Below are 19,665 nucleotides of genomic sequence, written 5' to 3'. Positions count from 1 at the left end.
AACCGAATAAGGAAACAGCAATCGAATAAGGAAATGAAAATCGAATAAGGAAATAGAAACCGAATAAGGAAATAGAAACCGAAAAAGGAAATGAATATTGAAAAAGGAAAAAGAAACCGAATAAGGAAATGGAAATCGAATAAGGAAATGGAAATTGAATAAGGAAATGAAAATCCAATAAGGAAATAGAAACCGAATAAGGAAATAGAAACCGAAAAAGGAAATGAATATTGAAAAAGGAAAAAGAAACCGAATAAGGAAATGAAAATCGAATAAGGAACTAGAAACCGAATAAGGAAATGAAAATTGAATAAGGAAATGGAAATCGAATAAGGAAATGAAAATCCAATAAGGAAATAGAAACCGAATAAGGAAATAGAAACCGAATAAGGAAATAGAAACCGAATAAGGAAATAGAAACAGAATAAGGAAATAGAAACCGAATAAGGAAACAGCAATCGAATAAGGAAATGGAAATCGAATAAGGAAATGGAAATCGAATAAGGAAATGAAAATCCAATAAGGAAATAGAAACCGAATAAGGAAATAGAAACCGAAAAAGGAAATGAATATTGAAAAAGGAAAAAGCAACCGAATAAGGAAATGAAAATCGAATAAGGAACTAGAAACCGAATAAGGAAATCGAAACCGAATAAGGAAATAGAAACCCAATAAGGAAATAGAATCCGATTCAGGGAATAGAAACCGAAAATGGAAATGAATATGAAAAAGGAAATGAAAATCGAATAAGGAAAAAGAAATTGAATAAGAAAACGAAAAAAAATGAGGAAAAAAAAAATTTGAGAAAAAAAATTTGAGGAAAAAAAATTTTGAGGAAAAAAAATTTGAGAAAAAAAAAATTTTGAGGAAAAAAAATTTTGAGGAAAATAAATTTGAGGAAAAAAAAATTTGAGGAAAAAAAAAATTTGAGGAAAAAAAATTTTGAAGCAAAAAAAAATTTAGTTTGGACTTGTAATATTTTTCAAAATTGAATATCGAAATAGGAAAAAGGAACCGAATAAGGAAATGGAAATCGAATAAGGAAATGGAAATCGAATAAGGAAATGAAAATCCAATAAGGAAATAGAAACCGAATAAGGAAATATAAAAAACCGAATAAGGAAATAGAAACCGAATAAGGAAATAGAAACCGAATAAGGAAACAGCAATCGAATAAGGAAATGGAAATCGAATAAGGAAATGAAAATCCAATAAGGAAATAGAAACCGAATAAGGAAATAGAAACCGAAAAAGGAAATGAATATTGAAAAAGGAAAAAGAAACCGAATAAGGAAATGAAAATCGAATAAGGAAATAGAAACCGAATAAGGAAATAGAAACCGAATAAGGAAACAGCAATCGAATAAGGAAATGGAAATCGAATAAGGAAATGAAAATCCAATAAGGAAATAGAAACCGAATAAGGAAATAGAAACCGAAAAAGGAAATGAATATTGAAAAAGGAAAAAGAAACCGAATAAGGAAATGAAAATCGAATAAGGAACTAGAAACCGAATAAGGAAATGAAAATTGAATAAGGAAAAAGAAATCAAATAAGGAAACAGAAACCGAATAAGGAAATAGAAAGGAAAAAGGAAATGAATATTGAAAAAGGAAAAAGAAACAGAATAAGGAAATGAAAATCAAATAAGGAACTAGAAACCGAATAAGGAAATCGAAACCGAATAAGGAAATAGAAACCCAATAAGGAAATAGAATCCGATTCAGGGAATAGAAACCGAAAAAGGAAATGAATATGAAAAAGGAAATAAAAATCGAATAAGGAAAAAGAAATTGAATAAGGAAACGAAAAAAAATGAGGAAAAAAAAAAAAATTTGAGAAAAAAAATTTGAGGAAAAACAATTTTGAGGAAAAAAAATTTAAGAAAAAAAAATTTTGAGGGAAAAAAATTTGAGGAAAAAAAATTTTGAGAAAAAAAAAAAATTTGAGGAAAAAAATTTTGAGGAAAAAAAAATTTTGAGGAAAAAAAAATTTGAGGAAAAAAAAATTTTGAGGAAAAAAAAATTGAGGAAAAAAAAAATTTGAGAAAAAAAAAAATTGAGGAAAAAAATTTCGAGGAAAAAAAAATTTTGAGGAAAAAATATTTTGAGGAAAAAAAATTTTGAGGAAAAAAAGTTTTGAAGCAAAAAAAAATTTAGTTTGGACTTGTAATATTTTTCAAAATTTGAATATCGAAAAAGGAAAAAGGAAAAAGGAACCAACTTGTGTCTGGTTGGATTTTTACCAAACTTAAACAGAAGCTTCTTAAAATCAAAAGATATATCAAGTGGAATAATTTTATTGATTTTTCCCCCTCATTTTTGTTTGGCCTGCGATTTACAGTAAAAGTAGGCGGGCCACTGGGTTCGGCGGAACCCGTACGAACTTTTACAAAACCTATACAGAGGCTTTTACTTCTTGGAATTGCATAATATCGTCCACATACCGTTTATAGCTAAATCAAGACTACTTAGTCTTATCTTGGTTATACTTGTCTTATAAATGACTGGTATTGGTTTGAAGCAAGATTTTGATAGCCGATTGAATAACTAAAATAAATCTTCAAGAGATAGATATATGGTTCAAAATATTTAACAGGCGTTGTTAAATTAACTCATTTGTATGCCCCATTTATGGGAATTATGTTTTCTGATATTTTATAATAAATACGGATTAATGCGTAGGTCGTCCTTCAAAGGCTGATTCGTGTATAAGTTGATACAAATCTTAATTGATCTTAATTGCATATAATTCATATTGTTCATATGCATCACATGTATTGAAAATGAAACGACTAGGATTTTTTGTAAATCTTGGTTTTTTTTTGTTGTTGTTGGACCAGCAAGAGCGATTAGTAATTTATCTACACAGGAAATTAACCTATTGTTTATTGTTAAATACATTTCCTCTGTATCATATGAATATTAACGAATACAAAATAATATCCGACAGTTGCTATCTTTAGTTGACAATAAACCTTCCGAATACTTTTTGCTGCTAAACAATAACAATGGAGATGATGTTTGAAAAAAAATGATGAGACAATATAAGTCAATGTCTTACTTTATTTTTTTGTGTTGTTTAAAATCTATCTAAACACTAACAATGCTGTGGATTCATATTTGTAATATACTAATTGTAGTGAATTTTAAGTATGGAAATGGACAAAGATTTGTCGGTCAATCCTGCAAGATCTTTTATGACATTTCTCCTATAAGTGTTATCTGTGATGTGACCAGTGGAGATACATGGCGCCTGGACAGTTTTCGTGAACTTATGAACGGTACAAAGAAGTCTTACTTAGGAGACAACCAATTTACATTGGAAATAGAATGTCATGGTGGTGGAAATATAAGTATAAGGCAACCAATAAAGTTACCGGGAATGACAGCATTAACCGTAAGGAACTGTTACATTACCGATTATTATGATTATGACTTTTCACAAGAAGTTTCGTCGATCGAGTCGGTACTGCAAAATTTGAAATTTACCAACTGCAAAATAGAATACAGAAGCTTAGTTCATATGAACCACGTTCAGAACAATTCTAAAAAGTTACTGACATATGAGAAATGTCAAATATCTAATACTTTACGTACTTTTATTTTTCAAAATACTAGTAGTAGTTATGTGTACCAGAAACAGCGACCTACCAGAAAAGAATTGAAATTGAAATTGGATTATGATAATGAACTGAGACTGCTTAGGAAATGTGTTCACAGCAATCTCACGTATGTTGAAATATCTTCTCTTGATAGAATCCCCGCTGAATTTAGGATTAACAATTTATTACAGAACGGCATATTCAACTCCTTAAGTGTTATTAACTTGACTAATAATGGTTTAGAACGGGTACCAAGTAGTTTGTTCACAGACTCTATGTACCAAACTATCGATAGACTTTCGAAAATCGATCTTTCCAGGAACAATATTGAGGATATTAGCTTTCTTTACACATATTTTGATTTCGATGGTAATCTTGACGTAGATTTGACAAAGAATAAAATAACGGAACTATCAAATCTTGACACGAACAAGTTAAAATCGTTTTCTGTGTTAAGAAATAAAGTTAATTTAAGAGAAAATCCACTTATATGTACATGTCACCAAAAATTATTTTACGAATTCATTGCGGAGATTAATGACAAGAAGTGGAGGCAATATACATATCTTAAATCAATGCAGTGTTTAGATCAAGAAAGCGATAGAAACTTGACAAACATATCTGAATTTTCCTTCGAGGGCATGTGTAAGAAAACTCATAGTGTAGTGTGTGTCAAAGAGGGAATCTTTGAAATATACAAATGTTCTTTCATAGGATTTTCGTTAGTTTTACTAACCATTGTCTTCACGTGTCTAATTTCTAAGTACAAATATAGAATTAAGCAACTGTATAGAGTGAAAACTACCGATCAGTGCCATTGTCCAGATAACCCAAAATGTTACGACGCTTTTATTTCATACAGCTCGTCAGATGAACGATGGGTGTACGATGTATTGTGCACGAAACTGAAATCGTTGTTACCAGATATCAATCTTTGCCTGCATCACAAAGATTTCATACCAGGTGCATGCATAGCAGAGAATATCATCAACAGCGTTGAGAATAGCAGATACACACTGCTTATATTGTCATTAAATTTTATCGAAAGTGAATGGTGCCAAATGGAATTTCAGAAGGCTTTTCATCAAACATTGAAACACCGACGCCACTTACTTGTTTTGCTCATTGAAGACATTGACTTTAGTTTGTTAAACTATGATCTTAGATTTTTCCTCCAAACCTATACATATCTAAAATATTCCGAGAAAATGTTCTGGCAAAAACTTGCAGGGACATTACAGATGTCAAGAGATGAAGCTAAGATATTAAGTCACTCAACTAATCAAGTTTTTAATCAACTTCTTCCACCAGACTATGATTCATGTGTATAAAATCAAACATTTATTTATTTATTTATGTATGTGACGAATTGTTTTAAACTTATTGGTATGCTCTCCATACAACATGTACTTCGTCAATGCTTAAATTCACATTCAAATAAACTTAAAAAATAGAAGCATTCAATTCTTTTTTAAACACAATTGATTTTATATGTTTCAGTTATCGGCATTGAAAATCAGCGCGGGAAAACATTAAATCCAAATATGATCTAGTTGTCATGGAGTCATTTTAAACCTCATTTTATATTTTGGTGAAAATTTAGTTTAAGCAAAAAGGCATTAGTTTAAGATAGTTTATTTATTTAAAGTCCATTTCGAAGCTGCAGCATTAATTAAAAGTATTTTTGTTTCATATCCGTTCACTATTGTTGAAGGAAATCATTTTTTCTCGAAATATTTAAGATAAGAATTTAAAATCTTTCAGATATTTATTTTGGCATTTTTCACTTTAGATTTTCTTGTTAGGCTTTTTTTTTTTTTTTTTTTATCAATTTAAGATGTTTGGCGACAAGCCAAGTGGACTCAATAAGCCATGTTTTTTTTACTAATTCTATTGTGCGGTAAACACAAACAAGTTGTTGTGAAAACAACATATGTCTAGGTAACCTGGTCAATTAGGGTTCTTTTTTTTTTTGTTCTGTCCAGCAAAAACCTTTCCACGCCCCTTTTTACCCCAAAATATCAGGGTAACTAAGATAGCTTGATTTTTTAACGAATCTGATTGGACGAACCTGAAACAGTAACGCAAAATCGAACAAGTGAATTTTCTCCCAACATGTGCAAGTTTCCCATTTAAACACAATTGATTATGTCAGCGCAATGCATAAAATCACTTAGCACAAAGTGTTGGAAATAGTAAATCATTTTTGCATGAATTTAAAAAAGAATTGTTGATAATTATATAGCTGAAGCCTTGTCATTTTTTGAAAATACTTGTAATTTATATCAATATAAATATATATATATATATATATACATGATGGACATACTTTGTAATTTTATTTGAATCGACCATTGAACCGTTTATACCAGTCATATGTAACTAAATATAGAATCAATTCACATTCACTTAATGTAGAAACTGGAAGATACTTTAATAATTCCAAAAATGAGCGTGTTTGTAATATGTGTAATAAGAAAGTAATCGAATACGAATATCATTTTGTATTAGAGTGTGATAAATATGTAAATGTTAGAAGTAAATATATTAAGATATATTATTATAGAAACCCATCTCCCTTCAAATTAGTTTAATTACTATCTGTAAGAAATATCAAAGAAATAAATAATCTGGGTAAATACCTGTATGAGTCAGAGAAAATTCAAAACACTTGAATTTTGTTATGTACTTTTATAACCAATGTAAATTGTATGCCAAACTCTGCTATATATTAATGGTGTATATTTTTATGTAAACTGTATTATTTCCATTTATTTGTGAATGTATTTATTAGCCTATTAGCTGTATATTTGCTTACGGAATAAAGAATTATAATTATTAGGTCTTTCCACCTTTCCGTGTGGAAAGACCTATTGAATTTGTTCTGATTATTTTTTTTTTCTTCCGCCTAATTTTTTTCTTGCGGTGTAAAAATGTTTCAAAAGATGTCGCTTAGTTTTTTTTGTATGATATCATACAGTCTATATGCTTTTGAAACTCACCCTGTTTAACCGAACACTTTTCTTTGTAAGAGTTATCTCCCCAAACACTGTTTTTCTTGTTATCAGATCTCCTCCGCAACCGAAAAAGAAAGCGACAAATTTATTTATCCAAATTGCTTGTTATATCCTCAGGATGTTACCTTTTATCTTGACCGAAGCTTTACAAAGACCCCATATGAGAGTAATTTCCCCTTTCGTATTAAAATAAGTGAAATAAATTTGTAACTGGAAAACCATAAGTGATAGAGGCCTAGGGTCTTTTGATTTGAGGCCCCTGGTCAAAAAGTATGAAAATGAGGTCAAGGTCAAAGGTCAAGGTCATGTTCAAATTTTTGATTTTGGCTTGTTATCTCTTATTTTCAGAAATCATATAAGATATAGACAAAATACTTTCACACAATTGTTAGTCGCGACATGTAGTTACACATAAATTTGAGTCGAAAGGGTACGTAAACATTTGATGCGAGTTTTCCCCCCTTTTATATCTAATATCAGTCGTATGGTAATATAACTCATTAACAATTTAAAGTAAAGACTTAAAGTCTTTTGATTTAAGGTCCTTGGTTTATGACCTTGAAATTGAGCTCAAGGTCATATGTTAATTTAACGTTCTAGATTTTGACCTTTGCTTTTAGCTCATATGTATTCATGTTAAAGCTATTAGACTTTTTGCATTCGGTTGCAAGCACTATGACGTTGAAAAAGCTAACCGGAAGTAGCTAATTTTTGTAATAAATTATTGTCAAAGTATGTAAAAACCATATATTTTTGGAATCAGCGTCAAGTAAACTATAAGACAGTACCGGAAGTAACATATTTTGAACCGGAAGTAGAAAATTATCTCCCTTATTTATATCTTTTTGTAAAGAAACCTTATATATTTGAAATCAGCGTACAATAAGTTGTCATTTGACGCTGAAATTGACATTTAATACCAAGTTTTTCATATTTTCATATAAAAAATCATTACTGGTGGAAAGACCATCAATGGTTCTCTGAACAATTGGTTTTTAATTATATATGTTCCAGTTATCGTCATCTGATCGCAATTATTTTTGTCAGTGGACAAACTTATAACCCCATATGTTCCATTTATAAACTTGACTGTTATTTCTTTTATTTTTAGGGAAACAAAATATCACTTTATCTTGATATACAAAGAAAAGGTATATATAAAATTGAGAATGGAAATGGGGAATGTATCAAAGAGACAACAAAATATCACTTTATCTTGGTATACAAAGAAAAGGTATATATAAAATTGAGAATGGAAATGGGGAATGTATCAAAGAGACAACAACCCGACCATAGAAAAAAAACAACAACGGAAGATCACCAACAGGTCTTCAATGTAGCGAGAAATTCCTGCACCTGGAGGTGTCCTTCAGCTGGCCCCTAAACAAATATATACGAGTTCAGTGATAATGAACGCCATACTAATTTCCAAATTGTACACAAGAAACTAAAATTAAAATAATACAAGACAAACAAAGACCAGAGGCTCCTGACTTGGGACAGGCGCAAAAATGCGGCGGGGTTAAACATGTTTATTAGATCTCAACCCTCCCCCTATACCTCTAGCCAATGTAAAAAAGTAAATGCATAACAATACGTACATTTAAAATTCAATTCAAGAGAAGTCCGAGTCTGATGTCAGAAGATGTAACCAAGGAAAATAAACAAAATGACAATAAAACATAAATAACAATAGACTACTAGCAGTTAACTGACATGCTAGCTCCAGACTTCAATTAAACTGATTGAAAGATTATGGTTTCATCATATGAATATCAGGCACAATCCTTCCCGTTAGGGGTTTAGTAGCATACCATCATTTCAATATGAGAAGAACATAACCCGTGTCATGCCAACAACTATTTTTTTAATAAATGTGTTTAGTTCCGATGCAAAGACCCAATAAGTGAATCAATATTAACGCCAAAATATGCAATCCTTAATGACCTGACAACAGTATCGTAACTATATCCCTTTTTAATAAGTCTATTTAAAGGTTTTGTTAGTTTCTGTGGTGAATACTGACACCTTTGTGCTTTATAAAGAATATTTCCATAAAAAATTGGATGTGAAACACCTAAACGTATAAGAAGTCTGCATGTTGAGCTACATTTACGAATGATGTCCTTATACCGATGATAAAATTTAGTAAATGTTTTGAATAGTTTGTGATATCGAAAACCGTGGTGTAATAATTTTTCAGTAATACATAAATTTCTCTCGTTAAAATCTAAAACATTGTTACAAACACGAGCGAATCGTACAAGTTGAGATATATAAACACCGTAAGATGGTGACAAGGGAACGTCACCATCTAAAAATGGATAATTGACGACTTATATATAGGAAATGAAAAATCGTCTCTTTTATCATAAATTTTACTATTAAGCTTTCCGTTAGTGATTTAGATATCAAGATCGAGGAAAGGAAAGGACAGAGGTCATTGTTAATATTAGCTTTATTTAAAGTAAGTTCGATTGGATGTAAGATGATGGCCCTGTATTAAAAAAAATAAGTTGTCCGATTGAGAACGTTGTCACATTTTTAGCCATATAATATGATAAAAATTTGATGTGAAGCATCCTGAAACTTTGCAGAGTTTTATGTTTATTTTTTTTTAGGTATGAATGCAACTTAGAAAAAATGAAAATGGCCGCGATAAAATCAATCGAAATCATTAAAAAATATATACACAATAAATGGCCTTCGCAAATTTGATAATCGTTGGTCCAAAGCCACGAATGACAAAGACTTTCATCTGAGGACTTGCTATATTTAATTTATATTAAATTTTCCCCAAGTGTTCGAATCAGGCATGCACATGTTGACAAAATAAATGTATCTAATACATATTTCCTTTAGTAACAGTTTTGCTTAACTAACTTTATTGTCTTCAACCTATGCCAAAATTTGATAAATATATATTCAACCTATGTCTACAAACAAAATACAATAGGTGTTGCTATAACTATTACTACTAGTAATTCATAACAGGTAAAATACAGTCAGTATTGTTAAGCGTAAAAACATTTCTCTTTGAAAATGCGTGACGTGAGCATTTACAATTCCCAGCAGATAAACAGAAAAAGTTATTGGCGCTGGTTATCATTACTTTGTTGATAGACACACATGTTGCGCATTGAATTACTTTCTCGCAATACTCCACTTGGAAAATTTGAATGAAGGCCATGGAATTGCAGAACACTACAGCATCACAAAGCAAAATGATTCATATTATGGAACGCCATGACTGCCTTATGTTGCAGTGGTCACAACATTATATGCAGTGGTCACAACGTTACACTCGGTGCTCACAACATTATACGTTTTTTGTTGATGAATGTAATGATTAGTGTTGGTAATGGTGATGATGGTGGTTCAGATTCTGTCAACTTCGGAAATTTCTATGGGAATTTACCGAATCCAGTTATAACGCCACGCAAACAAATTGAAACAGTTGTTGAAGTCATGTTATTATATCAGAAAAAAATAACGCCTGCTATTGTCTAAAAATTGGACAGACATAATTTTATTAGTTAAGGGGAAGTTCATTCGGAGGAAAGGATGATACTAAGAGTCGAATAGATTAACTAGTTCACTTTGACGTAAGAAATACGTACGGTATAGTGTTAGTAAAATAATGATAAAATTATAGAAATGTCGAAGGAAAGTCGGTATGATATATGCCTCAAGTTCATTTCAAACTGAAGAACTTTAGCAAGGTGCCACTTTATAGTCGACAGTACTCAGTTTAAAAAAGCGTAAATACATTTTAAATAAAATAGTCATTTTTCTATAAGACCTTAGACTTATATTACGCTAGACTTATATGTCATGATGGAGTCATTATTTGGCTTCAGGTTTTAGAATTTTACATTTTTACATGATTTAGTATCAAACAGATATGAAAAATGCAGTTTAAAGCATTTCGTTGTAGGTGTTTAAAATAACTTACCTCAATTATATCAAACTTTTTACAAGCTTTTCAGCACGTAAAGCAGTTTGTCTTCTAAATATGAGCAGCAGCTTTATAATACAAATATTAACTTTCATAATCAAAATTTACCTATTTTTTTATTTATAGTTATCATCTTTTTATCATCCCTTCGGCTAAGAGAGTTTGCGGGAGTTGATAAAGCGTTTACTTCGATTATTTGTCAGTGTTTCATGCACGATTAATACATATAAAAAAGAAGATGTGGTATAATGGTCAATGAGACAACTCTCCACAAGAGACCAATGACACAGTCATTAACTATGGGTCACAGTACGGCCTTCAACAATGAGCTAAGCCAATACCACATAGTCAGCTATAAAAGGCCCCGAAATGACAATGTAAAACAAGTCAAACGAGAAAACTAACGGCTTAATTTATGTATTCAAGGTCTAGATGATTGCAACAACACTTAAAAGAGTAATGATATTTGATACTGAGCACTTCTTTGATTTTATTGAAGGTCCGCACACATTTTTTAACCCATAATACGCACAAAAAAAATGATACTCGTTATTATTTCAATATTCAATTGTCATATAATTATATTAAATAGTTACTAGTATTGTTTTACTTTGAATTCCTCTCGTTGTTGTTATAAAGGTCCTGATTCTTATCACATACAAGCTTGTCTATAATATGGGGATATCTGTTATTTTTGCTAACAAATTGTTTTCCATATTACATGTTAGGATCAATGTCAGAGGTTTAAAATGTCATATCAGAATATTTTTCGTTATCTTGAAACTTTAATTTTGACGATGGATCTTGATTGTTTCTTTGGGGATTCTTTCTACTGTATATGGTTCACTCACGTGGAAAAAATCGGAAAATTGTCAAAATTTATTGGACTTTTGTATATAGCATAATCCGAATTATATACTTAAAAATATTGCAATTCTTAAAGTAGTTATTTTTCACCATCATCAACAAAACGTATCTATTGTGACCACTGCATATACTAATGTGGACACTGCATATAATGTTGTGAATACTGCATATAATGTTCCGAATACTGCATAATGTTGTGAACACTGCATAATGTTGTGAACACTGCATAATGTTGTGAACACTGCATAATGTTGTGAACACTGCATATAATGTTGTGACCACTGCATATAATGTTGTGAACATTGCATAATGTTGTGACCACTACATATAATGTTGTGAACACTGCATAATGTTGTGACCACTGCATATAATGTGGTGAACACTGCATAATGTTGTGACCACTACATATAATGTTGTGAACACTGCATAATGTTATGAACACTGCATAATGTTGTGACCACTGCATATAATGTTGTGAACACTGCATAATGTTGTGACCACTGCATATAATGTTGTGAACACTGCATCATGTTGTGAACACTGCATAATGTTGTGACCACTACATATAATGTTGTCACTTCTGCATACAAGGTTGTGACCACTATATATAGTGCTGTGACCACTACATATAGTGCTGTGACCACTGCATATAATGTTGTGACAACTGCATATACTATTGTAACCACTGCATATAAAGTTGTGACCACTAAATATAGTACTGTGACCACTGCATATAATGACGATCATCAACATAAGACAGTCATTGTGTTCCATATCTTATTCTCAGTCTAATCCTGGTATGCTAAACTTAAGATTCCTAAATATTTCTTCAGGAAAAATGAAAAAATATGCATATTTCAAAGGTTGAAGATGAGTCACCTAATGAAAGATCCAGTAAAATAACCAAACACAGTTGTGACGAATCAACAAGAAAAATGACTGCAGGGATTATATATATTTATTTTTGGGGGAGGGGGGAAGCATCGATATTTCTGATCAACAAAAGAAAAGGTGTCTGACTTTAAACCATTGTTGTCTTAGCCAATGTCGATGCTGGAGATTAAATATCACTGGAACAACGGTATCATAAGTAATGTTTGTTAAAACTGCACAAGGCAATAAGACAGAATCCAAGGACACTGCGAGAAAATCAGGAAACTTTTATCAATCGAATTGTTCTTTCCGAATAAGTAGAATACAACGATGGCTCACAGTTTAGAACATATATTGTGTCAATCTTCGAGCTCTTTACAGTATACACCTAGAGCAACATGGAGTTGTCAAAGAAGGACTGATTAGTAAATCGCTTCTGAAAAAATCATACTAGCTGCCATAGAAGGTATGCAAGCAGATTAGAAAGGTAGTGTGGTTCTCCTTATTTTCATCGGGTATATTGGGGACGATCTGATGCAGGTCATGACGTATAGTCGTGACGATGAAAGCCTCATCATAAAAAAACCTGCTAGAACAGTTTGAAGAGAAATTCTTGGTACTTGGGACACGCAATGAAAGCTTTCAACATAAATCAGTGCCGCTACTGCGGCGCCAAGACACATGGCTCTCTATCTGGGGATGGATACGTTGTAGTTGTATCCTTTTGACGACGAGTTGCACAATTCATCTGTTATAGCTACGAAATTGTTAGTGCGTTCTGCCATTCAATGATATAAATGGACTGTATTTTGATGTTTAGCCCAACTAGAATCACTGATCTTAGTGAACGTCCCTGTACAGCTGTTCTGAGCATAACACGTATATCATCAAACTATTTAACTCTTTTTGCTCTGATGACATTTTTTTTCTCACCCTTTTGAGATGTTGCCTGTTTAAAAGTTTCTTCAACATCATTCAAAATCAGGAAAACAAATCTACATTGCTTGTGTTTTTGCAGAGCTAGTTTCCAAGTTTCCAATTTACTTAGATGCGTTGTATCAATCTTTCCCTCCATGACAACTCCATGTTGTCAAAGGCGTAAAATTCAGCGCGATCGGCAAGATTGAAAATTGGCTCAAAATCAGTTCCAGACAGTGTGTCGTCGGTGTATTCTATCATTTCGACAAGCGCAGTTCCATTGATAACAGATTCCTGGTTTAAAGGTTGCTTTTTAGCTCACCTGGCCCAAAGGGCCAAGTGAGCTTTCCCCATCACTTTGCGTCCGGCGTCCGTCGTCTGTCGTCGTCCGTCGTCGTTAACTTTTACAAAAATCTTCTCCTCTAAAACTACTGAGCCAAACTGAACCAAACTTAACCATAATCATTATTGGGGTATCTTTTTTAAGAAACATGTCCGGTGACCCGGTCAACCAACCAAGGTGGCCGCCATGGCTAAAAATAGAACAAAGGGGTAAAATGCAGTTTTTGGCTTATAACTCAAAACCAAAGCATGTAGAGCAAATTTGACATGGTGTAAATTGTTTATCAATTCAAGATCTATCTGCCCTGAAATTTTCAGATGAATCCGACAACTCGTTGTTGGGTTTCTGCCCCTGAATTGGTAATTTTAAGGAAATTTTGCTGTTTTTGGTTATATCTTGAATATTATTATAGATAGAGATAAACTATAAACAGCAATAATGTTCAGCAAAGTAAGATTTACAAATAAATCAACAGGAACAAAAAGGTCAGTTGACCCCTTTGGGAGTTATTGCCCTTTATAGCCAATTTTTTACCATTTTTCGTATATCTAAGTTATCTTTTACAAAAATCTTTTCCTTTGAAACTACTGCGCCAAATTAAACCAAACTTGGCCACAATCATCATTGGGGTATCTAGTTGTATCTGGTGACCCGGCCATCTAACCACGGCTAAAAATAGAACTTAGGGGTAAAATGCAGTTTTTGGCTTATAACTCACAAACCAAAGCATTTATAGCAAATCTTACAAGAAGTAAAATTGTTAATCAGGTCAAGATCTATCTGCTTATAAATTTTCAGATGAATCGGACAACCCGTTGTTGGGTTGCTGTCCCTGAATTGGTGATTTTAAGGAAATTTTTCTGTTTTTAGTTATTATCTTGAATATTATTATAGATAGAGATAAACTGTAAACAGCAATAATGTTCAGCAAAGTAAGATTTACAAATAAGTCAACATGACCAAAATGGTCAGTTGACCCCTTAGGAGTTATTGCCCTTTATTGCCAATTTTTAACAATTTTCATAGAATTCGTAAATTTTTACTAACATTTTCCACTGACACTACTGGGCCAAGTTCATTATAGATAGAGATAATTGTAAGCAGCAACAATGTTCAGTAAAGTAAGATTTACAAACACATCACCATCACCAAAACACAATTTTGTCATGAATCCATCTGCTTCCTTTGTTTAATATTCACATAGACCAAAGTGAGCGACACAGGCTCTTTATAGCCTCTAGTTATAGATAGAGATAAACTGTTAACAGCAATAATGTTCAGCAAAGTAAGATTTACAATAAGTCAACGTGACCGAAATGGTCAGTTGACCCCTTTAGGAGTTATTGCCCTTTATAGTCAATTTTAACCATTTTCCGTAATTCTTGGTAATCATTTACAAAAATCTTCTCCTCTGAAACTAATGGGCCAAATTAATCTAAACTTGGCCACAATCATCTTTGGGGTATCTAGTTTAAAAATTGTGTTCGTTGACCTGGCCATCTAATCAAGATGGCCGCCACGGCTTAAAATAGAACATAGGGGTAAATGCAGTTTTTGGCTTATAACTCAAAAGCCAAAGCATTTAGAGCAAATTTGACATGGGGGTTAAATTGTTTATCAGGTCAAGATCTATCTGCCCTGAAATTTTCAGATGAATCGGACAACCTGTTGTTGGGTTGCTGCCCCTGAATTGGTAATTTTAAGGAAATTTTGTTGTTTTTGATTATCTTTGATATTATTATAGATAGAGATAAACTGTGAACAGCATTAATGTTCAGCAAAATAAGATTTACAAATAAGTCAACATGATCGAAATGGTCAATTGACCCCTTTATGAGTTAGAGCCCATTATAGTCAATTTTTAACCATTTTTCGTAAATCTTAGTAATCTTTACAAAAATCTACTCCTCTGAAACTACTGAGCCAAATTATTCCAAACTTCGCTAAAATCATCTTTGGGCTTTCTTGTTTAAAAAATGTGTTCGTTGATCCAGCAATTTAACCAAAATAGCTGCCACGGTTAAAAATAGAACATATGGGTAAAATTGTTTATCAGGTCAAGATCTATCTGCCCTAAAATTTTCAGATAAATAGGACAATCTCATTTTTGAGTTACTGCACCTGATTTGGTAATTTTTAGGATATTTGCTGTTTTTGGTTTTATCTTGAATATCATTATAGATAGAGATAAACTGTAAACAACAATAATGTTCAGCAAAGTAAGATTTACAAATAAGTCATCCTGACCGAAATGGTCAATTGGCCCCTTTAAGGAGTTATTGTCCTTCATGGTCAATTTTTAACAATTTTCATAAAGTTTGTAAAATTTTACTAACATTTTCCTCTGAAACTACTGGGCCAAGTTCATTATAGATAGAGATAATTGTAAGCAGCAACAATGTTCAGTAAAGTAAGATGTACAAACACATCACCATCCCCAAAACACAATTTTGTCATGAATCCATCTGCTTCCTTTGTTTAATATTCACATAGACCAAAGTGAGCGACACGGAGATAAACTGTTAACAGCAATAATGTTCAGCAAAGTAAGATTTACAATAAGTCAACGTGACCGAAATGGTCAGTTGACCCCTTTAGGAGTTATTGCCCTTTATAGTCAATTTTAACCATTTTCCGTAATTCTTGGTAATCATTTACAAAAATCTTCTCCTCTGAAACTACTGGGCCAAATTAATCTAAACTTGGCCAAAATCATCTTTGGGGTATCTAGTTTAAAAATTGTGTTCGTTGACCTGGCCATCTAATCAAGATGGCCGCCACGGCTAAAAATAGAACATAGGGGTAAATGCAGTTTTTGGCTTATAACTCAAAAGCCAAAGCATTTAGAGCAAATTTGACATGGGGGTTAAATTGTTTATCAGGTCAAGATCTATCTGCCCTAAAATTTTCAGATAAATAGGACAATCTCATTCTTGGGTTGCTGCACCTGATTTGGTAATTTTTAGGATATTTGCTGTTTTTGGTTTTATCTTGAATATCATTATAGATAGAGATAAACTGTAAACAACAATAATGTTCAGCAAAGTAAGATTTACAAATAAGTCATCCTGACCGAAATGGTCAATTGGCCCCTTTAAGGAGTTATTGTCCTTCATAGTCAATTTTTTACAATTTTCATAAAGTTTGTAAAATTTTACTAACATTTTCCTCTGAAACTACTGGGCCAAGTTCATTATAGATAGAGATAATTGTAAGCAGCAACAATGTTCAGTAAAGTAAGATTTACAAACACATCACCATCCCCAAAACACAATTTTGTCATGAATCCATCTGCTTCCTTTGTTTACTTTAATATTCACATAGACCAAGATGAGCGACACAGGCTCTTTAGAGCCTCTAGTTTTCTTCGTCTTTGGATTCTGCCTACTTGCCCTGTTGTCCAGTTTTATATAAAAAAAAAAAGTAAGTATGATACTTGACCTTCTGTGATATTATAACATCCCCAGTACTTATTTTGGCTAAGAGAAAAGTGTATTAATGGTAAATTAATGCATGCACAGTCACGTACTCTTTTGTCGAACAAAAATGGCGATGTATCGTGACGAACGCCCGAAAAACTACACTGCAGTCGTTGTTCTTGGTAATCCAACACAACTTTACTGGGACTGGTTATTTTACTGTGTTTTTTTAAATCGGCGACTTATCTTCAACTTCAGAAGTATACGTTTTCGTTTTACCTGACGTATTATTTTAAGATCCGAAAATGTGTTTCGATATTGCTTAATTGGTATTGTAAATCCTCACATATTCTCTATTGTCATTGTGGAGATCGCCAGAAAATCAATAAGTTGCTAGATTGAAATGCATAAAAATCCACATCTTCCAAAGTTCTTGATCTTATACAAATAATCAATTTATATACACAAATGTGTTGTTTTTTCTGTTATCATTTGAATTTTGTAAAAGTTTCCCTAAACGAGATGAGGTCAATACGCTATATGGACCTGTTCAAATTATACTGACCGATAAAGAAAGTTGTAAATGGACCTGTTCAGATTATATATTATCGCTATTTTGTGCATTTTTCATTTGATCTTTTTTTGTGATAAATTTCATATCATGCTTCTCGCTTGATATGAAATAATTATCACTAGAAACTAAGGAGGCCACGTGGCGTTGCTAACGAAATTGACATGAAATTGACAACTTCGTCATAGGTAAAATAGCGATAAATAGATTATCATTGGTCATCTCAACTCGATTGCTTTTCTCACTTTCGCTGTACCAGCTCAAGCGAGAAAATCAATCTCGTTGAGATAATCAACGATAATCTATAATTATAGGATTTATCAGGAATTACTCGGACAAGTTATAAAATCAGTGCATATCAACAATTTTTCAAAGAGTTATGTCCATGATATAACAAATAAGGGCTCTCGAGTGTACAATTCTTGCCAGATTTTAATGAAAATTATAACATTATAATTATCATTCACAAATGTCTCAGACAAGTTTGAAAATCAGTGCCTATTAAATCATTTTTAAGAGAGCAAGTTATGCCCCTGTGAAATATTGAGTCATATTGGCGATCATTGGAAATTGCATTGTATTTACTCCAAAATAAAAAAAATCAGAAGATGTTTAATGCTTGCCAATGGGACATTCTCCACAAGGGACAACATGACACAGAAATTAACGGAGTACTAGCTAAAAGAAATTATATTGTTCAATCATTATTCGAGATGGCTTGTAAAACTAAGATTTATTGGCAGTATTGACCACAGCTTTTTATTATTTACACAAATTTAAATATGTACACATATAGATTCAACGATATATATTGTTCAACTAGATAGATTCATAGATAACTAGATTCATAGATGTATAGATCATTTTTTGGTTACCTCTGGCAACCTACAGATAACTAGATAGATATATATAGATAGATAGATGTATGATCCTGGGATACAGCGATCAACTAACTTAGCTGTTGGATCCTGGGATACAGCGATCCACAAAATGTACTTTTAATATCACTAAAATATAGACAACTGTAACTGTAGTTTATCACACGCAGCGAAGTTGCCAAATTGATTAGGTACGGTATATGTCAAACTCAACCGTACCGGATCAACCGCCACTAAAGTGGGGATGAAGCTGCGATAGGACATAGGACTGTGGCCAATACTGTTTTAAAATTATATAAGATATACACATACTAGTACCAAATGTATCTGGATATGTATAAGAACCAGAACTAATAAACATTTTAAGCGCACCTAAATTGTCCTTGCAAATTATTTAGAAATATGTCATTTCCTAGATCAGTCAAATGAACATCATCTTCCTTTAAAAAAAGTACTATTATGAAGAATATCTGGATACTTTATATAATGTCCCCCATTCTTTAACACGAATGACTATTTATCCTAATTCTGCATGCCATCATGCTATCCTGACTTTTTGAATGACGCCAATTTGTTCTGGGTAAAATCTGAGAGCAGACAATCGAACTATTAGGTAGATACTTTTGTACCTTCTCCAAGGTGGCCTTGATTTCATTCCTTAAAAACCCTAATTTTGTCTTCCCCAAATCATTTCCAGCAATATGAAGGACAAGATATTTCGGCGCTTTTTCATATTTCATCAGTCTTTTTTTTGTCGATTCGATATCTTTTAAACCCATGCCACCATAGTACCCTTGCCACCAAATTTTAACTCCTATTCTATGAAGACCTAAATTTACACCACCTGTTCTACTTTTTGCGTGTACAAATGCATTTCTTATCAAAGATGAGCCTACTATCCATACTGACACTTTTTGGCCTACAATTTGATACATGTATGTATTGACATGAAATATACTAAATTAACCATCAAATTCAACGAAATTTATTCAAAATTGTGGTATTCGTATATAACTTTTGAAATTATCAGAACTCCAACGACCCATTACTTTAATTTTCTCGTCAGAAAAAAACAAACATAGTTGCTGAAGTAGCACTACCGATTCTAAATGAGTACGTCCCATACTTTGATTGATCAAAACCAATATACCCCAGGGCTTATTTTAGAATTCCTGAAAACTGATATCGAGTCATCGGAGAGCCATCAAAGTGGCAA

The 19,665-nt window shown here is 32.3% G+C and overlaps 1 protein-coding gene across 1 annotated transcript; it reads left to right on the top strand.

The window, feature by feature from the left end:
- Nucleotides 1-2,928: 2,928 nt before the first annotated feature.
- LOC134707057 (toll-like receptor Tollo) lies at nucleotides 2,929-6,493 on the top strand. Its single transcript, XM_063566541.1, has one exon. It carries the CDS (start codon nucleotides 3,107-3,109, stop codon nucleotides 4,934-4,936), a length of 1,830 nt encoding a protein of 609 aa, XP_063422611.1. The 5' UTR covers nucleotides 2,929-3,106; the 3' UTR covers nucleotides 4,937-6,493.
- The last annotated feature ends 13,172 nt before the right edge of the window (nucleotides 6,494-19,665 follow it).

The sequence above is a fragment of the Mytilus trossulus genome, chromosome 2 (genome assembly GCF_036588685.1).
Source record: "Mytilus trossulus isolate FHL-02 chromosome 2, PNRI_Mtr1.1.1.hap1, whole genome shotgun sequence".
Classification (NCBI taxonomy): Eukaryota; Metazoa; Mollusca; class Bivalvia; order Mytilida; family Mytilidae; genus Mytilus; species Mytilus trossulus.
The sequence above is the reverse complement of the archived record's forward strand: the minus strand, read 5'-3'. Positions and strand labels throughout refer to the sequence as shown.